Source organism: Salmo salar, chromosome ssa20, assembly GCF_905237065.1.
Source record: "Salmo salar chromosome ssa20, Ssal_v3.1, whole genome shotgun sequence".
NCBI classification, from domain to species: Eukaryota; Metazoa; Chordata; class Actinopteri; order Salmoniformes; family Salmonidae; genus Salmo; species Salmo salar.
The window spans coordinates 20,053,153-20,070,428 of record NC_059461.1 but is presented as its reverse complement, the minus strand read 5'-3'; the positions used below and the strand labels follow the sequence as shown (position 1 = coordinate 20,070,428).

At 41.1% G+C, this 17,276-nt stretch overlaps 2 protein-coding genes across 3 annotated transcripts in view; one reads left to right on the top strand and one right to left on the bottom strand.

Moving 5' to 3' along the window:
• LOC106579952 (homeobox protein cut-like 2) overlaps positions 1–1,113 on the bottom strand; it is a 121,937-nt gene extending 120,824 nt beyond the window's left edge. The window contains exon 1 of one of the 2 annotated variants that reach the window (XM_014160399.2): positions 781–1,113. In XM_014160399.2, the coding sequence (XP_014015874.1) occupies positions 781–843 (63 nt within the window). In that variant the 5' untranslated portion in view covers positions 844–1,113. The remainder of the gene's footprint in view (positions 1–780) is intronic. The other variant, XM_014160400.2, reaches the window with a different exon arrangement.
• Positions 1,114–8,058: 6,945 nt separating this feature from the next.
• Positions 8,059–16,928, top strand: LOC106579953 (serine/threonine-protein phosphatase PP1-gamma catalytic subunit A). Its single transcript, XM_014160404.2, has 7 exons — positions 8,059–8,576; positions 12,791–12,922; positions 13,037–13,267; positions 13,422–13,526; positions 13,942–14,165; positions 15,648–15,782; positions 16,284–16,928. The coding sequence occupies exons 1-7, from the start codon at positions 8,522–8,524 to the stop codon at positions 16,371–16,373; spliced, it is 972 nt and encodes a 323-aa protein (XP_014015879.1). The 5' UTR covers positions 8,059–8,521; the 3' UTR covers positions 16,374–16,928.
• Positions 16,929–17,276: the final 348 nt, after the last annotated feature.

Below are 17,276 nucleotides of genomic sequence, written 5' to 3'. Positions count from 1 at the left end.
CATTGAACACGCTTTGCATTTAGCCTGCATCTATAGTCGACACACTATAATCATTTTACACGCATGTTATAACGCGCACCACCGGAATGACCAATAGCCTAAATAGGCTACATGATAACATAGGTAGACTAAGCCTATCTTCTACTTTTCTGATTGGGATATAGTCTAAAAGAGAAATAAACAGACAATCCATTAGCCTGGTTATATGGCTTGAATAAGCGATCACGATTATTTAGCAGATGAACAGAAAAAAAAACTTTCAATCTAATTGTGCAAACAAAGTTGATTTATATCAAAAACGAAAGGCAACATTTTTATCATACATAGAAAATAAAGTACAACCAAATGTCGCTAAAGAGATGCAGTAGAATGCACGACCACCATGTACAAATAGAATAAAACATTAAGCTGGTAAAAAGTTACGTCCTCGGAGCTAAATTCATGAGGGCATCAAAAGTTTCCGTTCTCTATCTACACCATGATGAGCACTATAAAGAGAGAATCGTATAAAAATATAAGGGTTAAGTCGGTGGTGTTGATCCCAGCGGTGAACGCAGAGCGGAGGCTATACAGTGCGCCTGTGCTACTCTATGGTCGGTGCTCCATCGCTGATCAATGATTGAACTGAACAAAGGCAGAAGAGGATCAATTTCTAATAACTATCAATGCAACGCCGCCGATTTCTTTCTCCATTCGTCCAGTTTACACATTTCGCATAATTTTAAAGTACATAATGTTATATGAACAGATATAACCAGAAGGGTAAAGGATAACACTAACCTGAAGCCGCCGTAGATTAAATTTCTTCCAATATTGAAACATCGATCCCACATCGGCGGCCATCTTGGGGATATTGAAGAGATTTTTTTCAGCGGCTGCAATAAATATGTGGGCTGGATTCCCCTCGCTAACAACGTTTACGATAAGGCTACTCGTTCTACTTGAACAGAAATAATAATGAACACATGAACGTCCACTGAACTAACACAAATATGTTTGTTAAAAAGCAGTGATATCCCGGTGGACCCCGAGTGTTAAAAAAAAATAATATCCATGCATTTGTGCAGTCCCGGATATTAACTGGACAATTGCACTTGATTTTGGTTTGGCAAAGTTATCAATACTGACGTAAGGGGTTGACCACAACCGTGTGGAAAAGGGGAAGAGAACAACAATGTGACCTATGCATATTGTGTTTATGGAAATCCGTCTGCAATAGTATGAATAAAACAGTTGCGTCCATATCATGAGTCCTAAATACTAGTAGACTACACAGCATACTCTACCTCTATGTATGTTTACACCTCTCCTTCCATTAGTTTATGCTACAAATAACAGTGAATGGGTAGACTAGGCTATGCACTGAAAAATCTAAACCTGTGAAGTGCATTTGTATTTCTGCTCATCAGAAGCAAGCGGCGCAGATCGTAACCATTACGAATGCATCCACCTACGCTGGTGAACTAATACAAAATTGTTTTCTCTGTGACCATGTTAAATTATGACCATTTCAAAATGTGAAATAATACTGCAAAACTGCTTAAATAGTTTGCCTAATTTGAAATAATAACTTCATAATAACTTTAATTAACTAACCTTCCACTGTCTAAACTTTGCTAAATGATTCCTACATATAGGCCTATTGCTGTCACCGATTATATATATTTCACATTTCCATACAAAACATGTTTTTTATTATTAATATGAATTCATATGTGAAAATGAATGGATCAATCTAACAACTGGATCTATATTTGATCTCTGAACAGTGGCTGGTGTATGGTGGGTTAACTGGGTCTCAGAAAAAGTGGGTAGGCCTATAATGCAGGCATAGACAAAATACAAGTAGGCCTATCTATCTGCTATACATACTGGTAGAAACAAAGGCATAGAGTGCATTTGTAAAGTATTCAGACCCCTTGACTTTTCCACATTTTGTTATGTTACAGCCTTATTTTAAAACTGATTAAATACATGTTTTTCCTCATCAATCTACACACAATACCCCATCATGACAAAGTGAAAACAGGTCTTTAGAAATGTTTGCAAATGTATACAATATGAAAACAGAAATACCTTATTTACATAAGTATTCAGACCCTTTGCTATGAGACTCAAAATTGAGCTCAGGTGCATCCTGTTTTCATTCATCATCCTTGAGATGTTTCTACAACTTGATTGGAGTCCACCTGTGGTAAATTCAATTGATTGGACATGATTTGGAAAGGCACACACCTGTCTATATAAGGTCCCATAGTTGACAGTGCATGTCAGAGCAAAAACCAAGCCATGAGGTCGAAGGAATTGTCTGTAGAGCTCCGAGACAGGATTCTGTCGAGGCACAGATCTGGGGAAGGGTACCAAAAAATGTCTGCAGTATTGAAGGTCCCCAAGAACACAGCGGCTTCCATCATTCTTAAATGGAAGAAATTTGGAACCACCAAGACTCTTCCTAGAGCTCTTCTCCTCTGTGGAGATGAGAGAACCTTCCTGAAGGACAACCATCTCTGCAACACTCCACCAATCAGGCCTTTATGGTAGACGGAAGCCCCTCCTCAGTAAAAGGCACAGGACAGCCTGCTTGAAGATTGCCAAAAGGCACCTAAAGACAGACCATGAGAAACAAGATTCTCTGGTCTGATGAAACCAATATTAAACTCTTTGGCCTGAATGCCAAGCATCACGTCTGGAGGAAACCTGGCACCATCCCTAAGGTGAAGCATGGTGGTGGCAGCATTTACATTTAGCATCATGCCGTAGGGATGTTTTTCAGCTGCAGGGACTGGGAGACTTGTCAGGATAGAGGGAAAGATGAACAGAGCAAAGTACAGAGATCCTTGATGAAAACCTGCTCCAGAGCGCTCAGGACCTCAGACTGGGGCGAAGGTTCACCTTCCAACAGGACAACGACCCTAAGCACACAGCCAAGACAACGCAGGAGTGGCTTCAGGACAAATCTCTGAATGTCCTTGAGTGGCCCAGCCATTGAACCCGATCAAACATCTCTGGAGAGACCTGAAAATAGCTGTGCCATGACACTCATCATCCAACCTGACAGAGCTTGAGAGGATCTGCAGAGAAGAATGGGAGACACTCCCCAATTACAGGTGTGCCAAGCTTGTAGCTTCATACCCAAGACGACTCAAGGCTGTAATTGCTGCCAAAGGTGCTTCAACAAAGTACTGAGTAAAGGGTCTGAATACTTATGTAAATGTGATATTTCAGTATTTTAATACATTTGCAAAAAATTCAAAAAAACTATTTTTGCTTTGTCATTATGGACTATTGTGTGTAGATTGATGAGGGGGAAAAACTATTTAATACATTTTAGAATAAGGCTGTAACGTAACAAAATGTGGAAAGAGTCAAGGGGTATGAATACTTTCCGAATGCACTTTATGGGAAGCACTTCGTACCCTACCTAAAAAAAAGCATATGATTGATGTTATTGACAAATTGACACAAATGCTCTAAAAAGTGCCCTTAGGGTTTAAAAGGTGAACGTGCTTATAAAGTCAATTACTGGATTAGGGTCTGAATTTTGATTAAATTATGAATTAAGGTGTTAAAAGAGTATGTATAGCCTATGGTATCTGAGGGGTTACAAAAGTGTGTATTAACATACTGTTCTTCAGTGGTAGCCTACTTTTGAAGAACACAGCTAGACACAAGTACAACGAATAGGAAAGTGATATACCATGCAGGCATTCATGCTCATCATCTTTGAAGCACAGTTTTATTTCACATATAAATTCCATGGTGACATCACTGGAAGACCTGCCTCTGGTTACATGAAGGGGTTTGTAAGCCCAGTGAGGCTGCAGACATACTTAATAACATACAGTAATTTATTTATTTCCATCTTACATGACTCTCTGTACACCATAGACTAGCATTCAATATTATGTAGTGTTGATGATGGTCGTGGTTCTTATACCAACTCTGTACTTCAAACAAATAATTTCCCTCCACCATTAAAACCATACCATATTCAGAGAAAAACTGGGTTTGAACAAGACCAGTTTTGGTGTTGTCTGCACACCCCCACCCCTCAAAACAATACATACATACATGATCACTTGGAGTCATGTGAAATCACAAATATAGGCAGAAGCCATTAACTCAGGCCACTGTGATATACATCATAATGCAGTTGATGTACATCATACATGCCTTATAAAATGACTGTGAAGGGAAATAATATGCACATACTGTCATACTTTAGCAACTTGTAGTTTATTACAATCTGAACCATATATAAGGGAGAAATGTCATATACTCATGCCAGACAGAAAACACCTAGGGGGAATTCTGAAGGAAGTTTATTAAAAGTTTCAGTATTATTGCGTTTTATTGGTGGCTCGAGGGTGGCAATGAGATGCAAGCCTCATATGAAAATAATAACATCTTAGTTAGCTGTGATTTATCTGGAAACTTAACATTCAAATCAGAGTTGATATGGAAGACAATTTGATGCCAGGGTTGTTGCCACAATAATCCCACTGGGCTGTGTGTTTTATGTAAATAAGTTGTCATCCAAGGTTGACTGAACAATGCGGCGCTTACAGATTTAATTCTCAAGCCTAACGATCAATCACCTGAGCGAGTAAGCTCACATATGCTATTTGATCATGTTTTTGGCTGTTCTATGATGACCAACCAATATTGACAGGTACAGGAATAGATACAGATGATGTCCACTTCTATTACATGGGTTTCAAATGCAGTAGGTCGAGTAGAAGAGATGATCAAACTGAAGACAAACCAGAAAAAATGTACTGTATCAGTGGCTCCTTTTCAAAGACCAAGATCAATTTGGTTTGACACATTGAAAGATGAGCTGCTAGCACTGCCTACTGGACAACAGGGGTAAATGGTTTTCAAACCAAGGCGGTTGTATCCATTGCCACAGTATAAAGCATGTTAATCAACAGTCACAATTTGGGCCATCCACTCTTAATAACCCAAAGAGATGAGACGACTTGGACAACAGAGAAGGGTGAAGGCAACCAACAAGCTTACAGAGAATGACAAAAACATCCATGTAAAAGCACTGAGCCGCAGTAGCTTGAGTCTTCTGTTATTCTGTTCTGGAGTATGGTGAAACAGAAACATTGCAGGCAAGTGTGTTTTCAGGGCAAAATAAGGACATTATGCTCACATTTAATGAGAAGTGTCCAATTTAGTGTAACCTTTTCTCTATTGATGTTCACTGGCTACCTGTCCCTCAAAGAATTGACTTTAAAATTCTCCTCCTGGTCCACAAATCCCTAAATGGTATCGGACCTGCCGACCTGTCAGATCAACACTCCCACTATGAACCTCCACGCACCCTACAGTCAAGCCACGCCAAATTGCTTCATGCACCCAGGACCAGGCTCAGAACAATGGGGGACCGTGCACCATGCCTTTGGAACTCCCTTCCTGACAATCTCATGGCTGTTCAGACTGTTAGGTCTTTTAAAGCAGGATTGACAGTAAGACTCATCTTTATCGGCTGGCCTCCTCTTCCTCCTAGACTTTGATTGTTGCTTTTACGATGTGGTTATATTTTTGCTTAAATTTTTTTTTTTTAAATATCGATATTATCTTTTATTTTATGCACTTTGAGATTGTTCTTGTAAAATGAAAAGCACTTTACTAATGTAATTTATTATTATTATTATTATTATTATTATTATCATCTGGTTCACAAATTCAACTTTAATGTTTGTCCTGTGAACAAAGATGTGGACCAGTAAACCTTCAAAACCAATTAATAAAAATATTGATTAAAAAAAACAAATTGTCAATTACAATTGATGAGGTATCAGAAATTCCTATTGGTATTGTTGCATGAAATTCCTGCTCCCCCATCATGAAACTAAGCTTGGGTAATAGATAAAACAGTCAGCTTTTCTGGGGAAGAGGAAAATCCCAGTAATAAAATATGAATTGAGTCAAGTTCTACTGGAGGCTGAAAGACTTGGGGAAGAGGCTGGCACTATGGCAGCAGAAAGGCACAGATGCCACAGGGAGGCCCACCTAGCTAGGTTAGATATATTCCAGGCCAGTACAGTAGATGGCAGCAGCCATCAAATCCACCCAGAAGGTTGGCTGGCAGACTCCTTTGAAGTAGCAAAGTGGAGTAGGTTAGGGCCGCGAGGAGTAATAGCGGATGGTAGAGTTTTTTTGAGCGAAGTGACATGGCGGCAAATTCAAGATACAAGACCATTTTAACAGTTTGCTACTACAGCGGATGAATTAGTGGAAAGAGGGTGGAGATGTGGAAATGGACAGCAAGGAAGATGGAAAGGAGCTGAGCGTAGAGGGAAGCGGTGTGGTGAGGAAGATTGGCATCAAGTAGGCCTACAAAAAGAAAAAGACGTACTCCGGTAGCTCAGAAATTGAACCTGGGTGCATGAAGGCACTGCATCTTAGTGTAAGCGACGTCACTAGAGTCCCTGGTTCAAATCCAGGCTGTATCACATCCGGTCATAATTGGGAGTCCCATAGGGCGGCGCACAATTGGCCCAGCGTCGTCTGGGTTTGGCCGTTGTAGGCCATCATTGTAAATAAGAATTTGTTCTTAACTGACTTGCCTGGTTAAATGTAAAATATATATATATATAAAAATTACATGTGGTGTCAGGTGCACTGAAGACTGCTGAGGTCCAGCCTCGTCCCGATGAAGATGATTCTGGTCCAGTGGAAGTGAGATTTTTGGAGAGAATGGATCCTTGCTTTCTGGCTGATCCATATGTGGTGTCAGGATGGGTGGAGAAGAGTTTTAGGACTGTTGAATCGGTGAAAGTAACTCGAGGTGGACTTGTGAGGATTTTTTTTGTATGTCTTTCGTTCAAAGGGGTCGGGCGCTACGCACCACATGCCTCGGGACAAGACCTGAGACTTGCTTTGCTCTCCGGAGCAGGGCACCGTTGAATGGAGTGAAAAGCGGAGAGGTGTTAAGTGTTGAGGAGGATCAACTGAAATAGAAGATTCCCGGTGTCTGTGACACCCACCGTGCGGTGCGTCGCAGACCTGGTGAAGAGCGTGGTGAAACAGAGAAGACACTGTCTGTCCTGTTGAGTTTTAATGCTGAGTCTTTATCGGACAAAGTCAAGTCAAGCTGTGTCAGTTATCTCGTGAGAGGTTTTGTCCCGAACCCATTACGGTGTTTTAGGTGCTAAGCTTATGGTCATGTTGCAGCAGAGTGTAGGAGGGAGATTCCTAGATGTGTGCAGGAGGGCATGAGTCAACAGAATGTGTAGTATCAGTGAAAAGAGCTGTCTGTTAACTGTATAGGGGTACCCATGTTGCTGGAGATCAGAAGTTCTGGTGAGAGGAGGGCAGGTCAAGATTGCCATGGTCAGAGTAGCACAGAAGGTGTCTATGCTGAGGCAGTGATGAGGGTTGTAGAGGAAGATGAATCCAGGGCGAGGATCCTAAGAGGTTCCATGTGTGATAGGAATAACATGTGCTTCAGTAAGATTGGCTTCTTAGCATTCATAGCCATGGTTATCTGTACAGCAGAAATGGAATGTAAATCACACAAAATAGATGTTGTGGTGGCCGCTGCAGAGAAGTACTTGGGTGTACGAGATTTTACTTCTGAGGCGTTACAAGGTGTGTTGAAAGATAGGCCTGGTGCAGGATCAGAGGCCAAGTAGTGGAATAGTGGTGAGGTTTTAATGGGTGTAGGGTTAGTTGGTAGGGCAATTTTTCTTTCCTTCCATTCCCTTTTTGTGTCACCAAAAAAGTGGAATAATGTAATAATAATGTGTGTAATGAATTCACAACCCACAACAGTAGGCGGAAAAACAGATACAGTAGGTGACGATGTGTGCACCGCCAATACAAATGTAAATAAGAAGTAGAATCAGAGGAAGTGATATGCTTCGGTAAAATTAGATTTTTTTTTGTTGCGTTTATAGCATTGGTTTTCAACTGTACTGAAGGGATGTCGCAGAAAATGTAGGTTGTGGTGGAAACTGCAGAGAGGTATTTGGGTGTACGAGACTTGACGTCAGAAGAGTTACAGGGTGTCCAGTTCTTTCAGGCTGTTGGCCTGAGGTAGGACTAGATATATTCAAATAGTGGGTGGTGGGTTTTTAGTTAGTGTAAGGTTAAATGGTAGGGTATTTATTATATTTTTAACAAAGTACATGGGAGTCATACTCCAGTCTAGTAGGTGGCGGTAATGCAACATTTATTGGATACCAATCGCCATTAAACCTCATAGAAGAAAAAGAAGAATCAGAGGGCATTGCTAACGGCTAACGTGGATTTTGTCCCGATATACGGTTAATATTAGGTGTTGTTTTTGGAAATTTGTTCAAAACAAAGATGTTGAAGTAGGTGGTAAGGTATAATATAACGTTGTAAGAACCAGTAACAGGGTATAATTTCTACACGTTTTTGTTTTCGGAACCAGTAATTTCGCGAAGCGAATTAATCGTAGCTAACTAACGTTACTTAGCTAGTAACCAGCACTAGATTTGCACTTTGCACTGCTCACTCAGGCCTTTTTTTCTGCGTCGCCATGGCCGATGTTGATAAACTCAATATAGACAGTATCATCCAGCGTCTTTTAGAAGGTAAGGAGTCTACACCAATGTAACGTTATTGCTGCAGTAATATTATCTGTTCACTTTGTTAGAGAGATGACTGTAGGCTAGTTTTAGCTAGCTAACGTCGTTAGCTGTTGATGTCGCATGTAGGCTCTGTATATTTTAGCTAACGTTAGCTAGTAGTTAACCAGTAGTTAGTGCATGATGTTGTTGCCATAGTAGTTAGCTAATTTTAACGTGAAACTAGTTAACCTGCTAGCCGTCTAAACTCAACGATTTACGATAGATTTGATCGGCGACTAGTATGGGCTGACTGGAGTTCCGATGTCACATAAAATTACATTTTTTCTCTCTCTTTTGCTATACCGTGGCAGCCGATAGTAGGCGCTAGATATGCACTACTGTTTTGATGTGCTCAGCCGGTAATGCACTCATGTTCCCCCTAGACCATCTCGTACAAAAGCATCCTCCATTCAGGCTGCAAAGTCAAAGGCATACGTTTTATTAAGACTATACACACACATGTCCAGTTTCTTTTCCGACGCCCAGCAATTTAAAGCTAGTTAAGGACGGAAATATGCCTTTGTACGAGCCGGTCCACGGGGGACATAAGTGTATTTATTACCGGCTGGGCACATCAATTCTAAATGATTGTGCAGATCTAGCGCCCAATATCGGCTGACTAGTCTACAAAAACGACGGATTTCAGCACCCAAATAGCCCGCATTTACACAGGACAATGTCCATCGTAAATCGTTTAGTCAGTGGTGTAGGGGTGCCTGGAGAAGTGGGTATACTCACATTTTGCCAAACATGTCCCAAATGACCCGCCCAGTAGAGGAAAGGTGTGGAAAAATTCGGACAGTGAACACTACCTACAGTTGAAGTCGGAAGTTTACATACATCTTAACTAAATACATTTAAACTCAGTTTCACAATTCCTGACATTTAATCCAAGTACAAATGTATTGTCTTAGGTCAGTTAGGATCACCACTTTATTTTAAGAACGTGAAATGTCAGAATAATAGTAGAGAGTGATTTCACATTCCCAGTGGGTCAGAAGTTCACATACACTCCATTAGTATTTGGTAGCATTGCCTTTACATTGTTTAACTTGGGTCAAACGCTTCAGGTAGCCTTCCACAAGCTTCCCACAATAAGTTGGGTGAATTTTGTCCCATTCCTCCTGACAGAGCTGGTGTAACCGAGTCAGGTTTGTAGGCCTCCTTGCTCGCACACACTTTCAGTTCTGCCCACACTTTCAGTTCTGCCCACACATTTTCTATGGGATTGATGTCAGGGCTTTGTGATGGCCACTCATTACCTTGACTTTGTGGTCCTTAAGCCATTTTGCCACAACTTTGGAAGTATGCTTGGGGTCATTGTCCATTTGGAAGACCCATTTGCGACCAAGTTTTAACTTCCTGACTGATGTCTTGGGATGTTGCTTCAATATATCCACATCATTTTCCTCCCTCATGATGCAATCTATTTTGTGAGGTGCACCAGTCCCTCCTGCAGCAAAGCACCCCCACAACATGATGCTGTCACCCCTGTGCTTCACGGTTGGGATGGTGTTCTTCAGCTTGCAAGCATCCTCTGTTTTCCTCCAAACATAACGATGGTCATTATGGCCAAACAGTTGTATTTTTGTTTCATCAGACCAGGGGACATTTCTCCAAAAAGTACGATCTTTGTCTCCGTGTGCAGTTGCAAACCGTAGTCTGGCTTTTTTATTGCGGTTTTGGAGAAGTGGCTTCTTCCTTGCTGAGCGACCTTTCATGTTATTTCGATATAGGACTTGTTTTACTGTGGATATAGATACTTTTGTACCCGTTTCCCCCAGCATCTTCACAATGTCCTTTGCTGTTGTTCTGGGATTGATTTGCACTTTTCGCACCAAAGTACGTTCATCTCTAGGAGACAGAACGCGTCTCCTTCCTGAGCGGCATGGCCATGGTGTTTATACTTACATACTATTGTTTGTACAGATGAACGTGGTACCTTCAGGCATTTGGAAATTGCTCCCAAGGATGAACCAGACTTGTGGAGGTCTACAATGTTTTTTCTGAGGTGTTGGCTGATTTCTTTTGATTTTCCCATGATGTCAAGCAAAGAAGCACTGAGTTTGAAGGTAGGCCTTGAAATACATCCACAGGTACACCTCCAATTGACTCAAATTATGTCAATTAGCCTATCAGAAGCTTCTAAAGCCATTTTCTGGAATTTTCCAAGCTGTTTAAAGGCACAGTCAGCTTAGTGTATGTAAACTTCTGAACCACTGGAATTGTGATACAGTGAGTTATAAGTGAAATAATCTGTCTGTAAACAATTGTTGGAAAAATTACTTGTCATGCACAAAGTAGATGTCCTAACCGACTTGCCAAAACTATAGTTTGTTAACAAGACATTTGTGGAGTGGTTGAAAAAACAGAGTTTTATTGACTCCAACCTAAGTATGTAAACTTCCGACTTCAACTGTACATGACCTAGAATTAGTCAGACCAACCCAAGCTGTATTGTGCAAGTGTGCTAATAGTAGGCCAACTGTTGAAATTAATAAATTAGTCTGTCAATAGTCAGATATAATTTTTTCAGGTTTTCGATCTCACTTTTTTAATAGTAGAACAACAAAATTGGATGTAAGTCAACAACAATGCTGTAAACCTCATCAGGAGATTACTTTTGAGGTCTGGGAAACATCTAAGATTGCTCTTTAATTCAACTGTGCAGGCACCTAGCACTGTTTGGTACGCAGTGTTTGCAAAACAAATGGCCACTGGATAGATGCAAATAATCATGATATAATTCTGCCAGATAGGCATAGGCTACATTGTAGCTAGTTAACATTTAATTGAGAAGGGAAAGCATCCCTATACTTTTCCTGCTCCTTAATTGTTTGAAACCTGGCCATTTTACTTCATTTTATGAGGCATGCCTTGCTTCAAATTAGCCTATAGCCAAAGTCCTACCATGGAAACGTGGAGGCAATTATTTTATAAAGACTTCCTCGTGTGCTCTCCTGTTCTATTGTTTTACAAATTAACTTTATTTGTAAAATAAAGTTCGTCTAGCAGCCAAAGGCATTGTCGTCTAGCGGCCAAAGGCATTGTCGTCTAGCGGCCAAAGGCATTATCGTAGTCATATTAGCAACACATGATAGATGTTGCTTCTTTAGAGGTCCCCTCTTTCAAAATCTCTCCATTAACCGCTCGCATTTTAGAATGTTTTCCCACAAATTGCGTTTTGGAACATTTGCTCATAGGCCTACCTTCGTGTGCACATTGCTGCGATTTAATGTGTAGAAATAAAAGTTTCTCTCCCAAGTGGCGCTGTGGTCTGAGGCACTGCATCGCAGTGTTGAGGCACCACTACAGCCTGGGGTTCGATCCGGCTGTGAACGTGAGCCCCATAGGGCGGAACACAATTGGCCCAGCACCGTCCAGGTTAAGGAAGGGTTTGGCCGGGCGGCTTTCCTTGGCTCATCATTCTCTAGCGATGCCTTGTGGCGGGCTGGTTGCCTGCAAGCTGACTTCGTCGTCAGTCGAACGGTGTTTCCCTGACACATTGTTGCGGCTGGCTTCCGTGTTAAGTAAGCAGTGTGTTAAGAAGCGGCTTGGCGGGTCATGTGTCAGAGGACGCATGTCTCGACCTTCGCCTTTCCCGAGCCTGTTGGGGAGTTGTAGTGGTGAGAAAAGATCGTAACTACCAATTTGATAAATTGGGGAGAAAAATGTAAATGAATAAATAGAAAAATGATAGTTTATCAACATTTTAAGCTAAACATTCTGATCTGTTCATCACTCTTATTAATTGATACAGCGTATACCTCCACTACTTTGATACGCATGGTGGGGATTAAGAACTGAGTATACTCAATGCCCACAATAAAAGTGGGTATAAGGTCTGTACCTGCATATACCCTCCACTACACCACTGAGTTTAGGCGGCTAGTTAACCAGCTAAACAAATTAGTTTGTCCCGGTCGTCACATTTCAAAATGTTCAGTCAAATTAGCTAGTTACCTAACGTTACTTTAGCTACATGGTCCATTGCATTGTCCCAGCTATCTGCCCAGTCAGTGAAAGATGAAGTCAATAACATGAGTAATCTGATATGATGGTCAGCACTCACTCCCCTATCCAGAAGACATTAACAAGATATGGTGGCAATGAGCATGACGGCAAATTAGGTAGATATATTTGCTTGTAGATTAATCTGAATGTAATTTTTTTTATAGTCAGAGGAGCAAAACCTGGTAAGAATGTGCAGCTGCAGGAGAATGAGATCCGAGGATTGTGCCTCAAGTCCAGGGAGATCTTTCTCAGCCAACCTATCCTTCTGGAGCTTGAAGCCCCCCTCAAAGTCTGTGGTGAGTAACCATCGCTATTTGGTGAAAATAAGTGTTAAACGATGTGTCTTCTATCCCCTTAGACCCAATGAGGGGTGTGTACTATAGCTACATCTTGTTGTTTGTTTTCTGCAGGTGACATCCATGGGCAATATTACGACTTATTGAGGCTGTTTGAGTATGGGGGCTTCCCTCCTGAGAGCAACTACCTATTTCTGGGAGACTATGTGGACAGAGGGAAGCAGTCTCTGGAGACCATCTGTCTGCTTCTGGCCTACAAAATCAAATACCCGGAGAACTTCTTCCTGCTGAGGGGAAACCATGAGTGCGCCTCCATCAACAGAATATATGGATTCTATGATGAGTGTGAGTGATGTGTGGGGCTGTTGAAATAATTATAGTCCTGCACTCTGACAAAGTACGGCATTTGTATCTACATAGATTGCATTTTGTTATAAATTCCTGTCATATACATTGCCTAGCTTATGATCATCCTAACGTGGTATTATTATTATTCTAGGTAAAAGAAGGTACAACATCAAGCTCTGGAAAACATTTACAGATTGTTTTAACTGCCTCCCTATCGCTGCCATTGTTGATGAGAAGATCTTCTGTTGCCATGGAGGTATGTTGCGTTTTAGTTGTCCTAAAAAATGAAGACAATTAAGTGCACCTAGCACCAACAGCGCAAGACATAAACAATAAATAGAAGTACAAGGCTTTATTGTTTTCTACAGAAATGCTTCTACACCTGCATTGCTTGCTGTTTGGGGTTTTAGGCTGGGTTTCTGTACAGCACTTTGTGACATCGGCTGATGTAAAAAGGGCTTTATAAATACATTTGATTGATTTGGTGATCGTCTAGGAATTCCTTGACGGTTGGTGACCACTGCTCTAAGACATCGCTTATGATATTGAGGAATGTTATTTGCTTTTATTCCAATTGTTCTTCCTGTCCTTGGAATTTTGACACAAGTTCTGATTGGAATTGACCTCATTCCGGTTGTTCATCTGTATTAATCTTCTTCCGTGTCTCTCAGGGTTGTCACCCGACCTCCAGTCCATGGAGCAGATCCGGCGTGTCATGCGGCCCACCGACGTCCCTGACCAGGGCCTCCTGTGTGACCTGCTCTGGTCTGATCCAGACAAGGATGTCCTTGGCTGGGGAGAGAACGACAGGGGCGTCTCATTCACCTTTGGATCAGAAGTGGTGGCAAAGTTCCTCCACAAACATGACTTGGATCTGATCTGTCGCGCCCATCAGGTATGTTGTCTACAAACGGGTAACTGCAAAAAAATAAATAAAACGGCAACATGAAGTGTCTTAATTGGGCGTTGGGCCACCACGAGCCAGAACAGCTTCAATGCACCTTGGCATAGATTCTGTAACTCTATTGGAGGAATGCGACATCATTCTTCCATAAGAAATTCCATAATTTGGTGTTTTGTGGATGGTGGTGGAAAGTGCTGTCTCAGGCGCCGCTCCAGAATGTTCAATTGGTTGAGATCTGGTGACTGAGACCGCCATGGCATATGGTTTTCATGCTCATCAAACCATTCAGTGACCACTCGTACCCTGTGGATGGAGGCATAGCCATGGTAACCAAAATAATAGCCTGCCCAGCATTTTTATACATGACCCTAAGCATGATGGGATGTTAATTGCTTAAAGACATGCTCCGGAACTTTGGCGACTAGTAGGTATTTTTTAAGCCTCACGCTTTGTGCTGATGTGTCAGTGTGCCATTTATAATCAATGAGTAGAATTACTGTTTTACCTCAATTAGCCACGAAATCCCTAGTTTGAAAGCAACTCTTTACTGGACACTGTGCGGTGCTATTTGCCCTACATTTTCCCCCACATGGGCCAGCCAAGTAGCAATTAGAGTTCCAGCCAATAAGCTTCAGCCCCTCGCCATTTGAGTGACAGCTAGCAAGATGCACAAACTGCAGGCCAAGAGAGAAGTGATGTGGTTCACATAATCTGCACATATGTGACGCAGTTCGCGATTTTCAGGGACCACTTTTGGCTCGTGAGCACTATTTTCAGAACTACTGGCTAAAAAGTACACAAAAGTACCGGAGAATCCTAACTCAGGAACCACACCTGCTTTAAATATACTTTGTATCCCTCATTTACTCAAGTGTTAATATTATTTTGGAAGTTACCTGTAAATTCAGTCGTGTTCCGATCAGTGCTGATTAGGGCTGTCTCCGACAAAAAAAATATTAAAAAATCTTGGTCGTATGTTCTTTTGACCAATCAATTGGTCTAAATTTTAAAACTGATTTTTCCATATAGACACACCCTGTTTTAATAAAATCAACTATATGTAGGCTACTGAGCTTATCTGATGCTTTAAAGACTGATTTAAAAAAAATTAAGACAAATAACTAAAGAGGGAGCCAGAGATCAATATAGCCTAACCAGAAGAAAAAAACCTGTTCCTGACCCGCTGCTGCTGGCCTTCGCAGAACAGTAAATGTACTACTGGTGTGCCATCCCCGTGGCCTCCAATTGATTAGTCCACTCAGACAGGCCTGAATCAGACAGGTGTCTTGTGTGCCATAAAAACTATATATATTTGCCACTGCTCGACTAAAAAAAACATCTTGGTCGACCAACAGCCTATTGACCAAACAATCGACCAGTCGACTAAATGGGGTCAGCCCTAGTACTGATAGTCTGGTGTGGAATTTGTTTTTATTTCAACCGAACTGTAATCAATGCTCTCTTTTCCGGCAGGTTGTTGAGGACGGCTATGAGTTCTTTGCAAAGCGACAGCTTGTGACTTTATTCTCAGCACCGAACTACTGCGGGGAGTTTGACAATGCTGGTGCCATGATGAGTGTGGATGAGACTCTCATGTGCTCGTTTCAGGTGAGGGATATTTCAATCATGAATGTGCTCCATCTTATCACAGGCATGTAATTGTGTCAGTGATTGTATTACTACTGTAGTGTATGGACATGTTAAAGGGAGATTTCAAAATATTTCATCTTCATATTCATCTCCAGCACCACATCGACATATGTGAAAATGGCACGTTTCTATGTTTTGTAGTAAAAGATAAAGGAAGATGTTTCCAGTGACGACATCGATGTGTATCATGTGATTTTAACCAATTATGTGTAGTCATTGCCTCCTTATTGGTTGATGTCACTGGAAACATTTATCTTCCTATCTTTTTTACTACAAAACAGAAATGCACCGTTTTCACATGTTGATGTTGCGGTGGTGCTGGAGATTATATAAAATTTAGAAATGTCCTTTTAAAGTTATGACCAGTCTTGTCATTATGTGAAACTGTACAATGTGTAGACTATTGCAGTGGGCAAAACATAATCTTAGTTGGATTACCTGTATTCATTCCACTTGTAGATTTTGAAGCCAGCCGAGAAGAAGAAGCCAAATGGCAGCCGTCCAGTCACACCCCCACGGAACATGGTCACCAAGCAAGGCAAGAAATAAGGTGGTATGAGCTCCCCGTTCTGCTTTCGTCTGTTGCATCTGAAGGGTTGGTTGCCCTTTGCTGCCAATACTGAAAAGATATCCACTCCAACCTGATGAAAGCGGAATGTTTTGTTGTTTTGTCCACAAGGGTAAATGGATATGTCACCATGAAAACCTCAGGGGTTTTGCACTCCATTGCAACTAGTCTTTGCCACATGACTGTTCAATCAGGAACAATGTAACAATATGGCTAATAATGCACAGAAATGCCTTGTTTGAAGCTGTGCACAAATTTTCCAATTTCTTCATTTCATGTCATCAATTTCTGTTGTCACCTGTTTCTCACTGTCAATAATGAAATTAATGGTTCTTAAATAACTATGGAAATATTACAAGACATTTAGATGTTTATTTCGGTATAACTTGTTTTTATCATAGGACATTGAATCCGCACTCTGCGCCTGCATCCTCACCATTTTTAAAAAGTATTGTGCTGAATTTAAATGAAGAAATAAAACATTCTTGTAATGTCTAAGTCTTTCTAATAAACTTTTAGCACATTTGAGGGGGGAATTGGCATTTGAATTGTATTTATTTGAGGATTGAGAAGCTCAACATTGATTTAATTACTCCCATATATTGTGTACTACTAGAAGTGATGTGAAAGACATGGTAAAGTTGCATAAAGATGATATGCAGTCCAGTACTATAAAAATTATATACTATAATACACAGTCACAAATTATATTACAAAACTAGCAAAGATGGGTTTTTTCTCTATGCAAAACCCACTTGACTTTAGTGTCAAGGGCAGCATTCGAAGAAGTCCTGTATGAAAAGGTCACTGGGTCACACTCTCAAGGCTGTTTGCCTCCCAAGTTGACATTCGCCTTTACTGCCACAAGGGGTGTCGTAAAATCC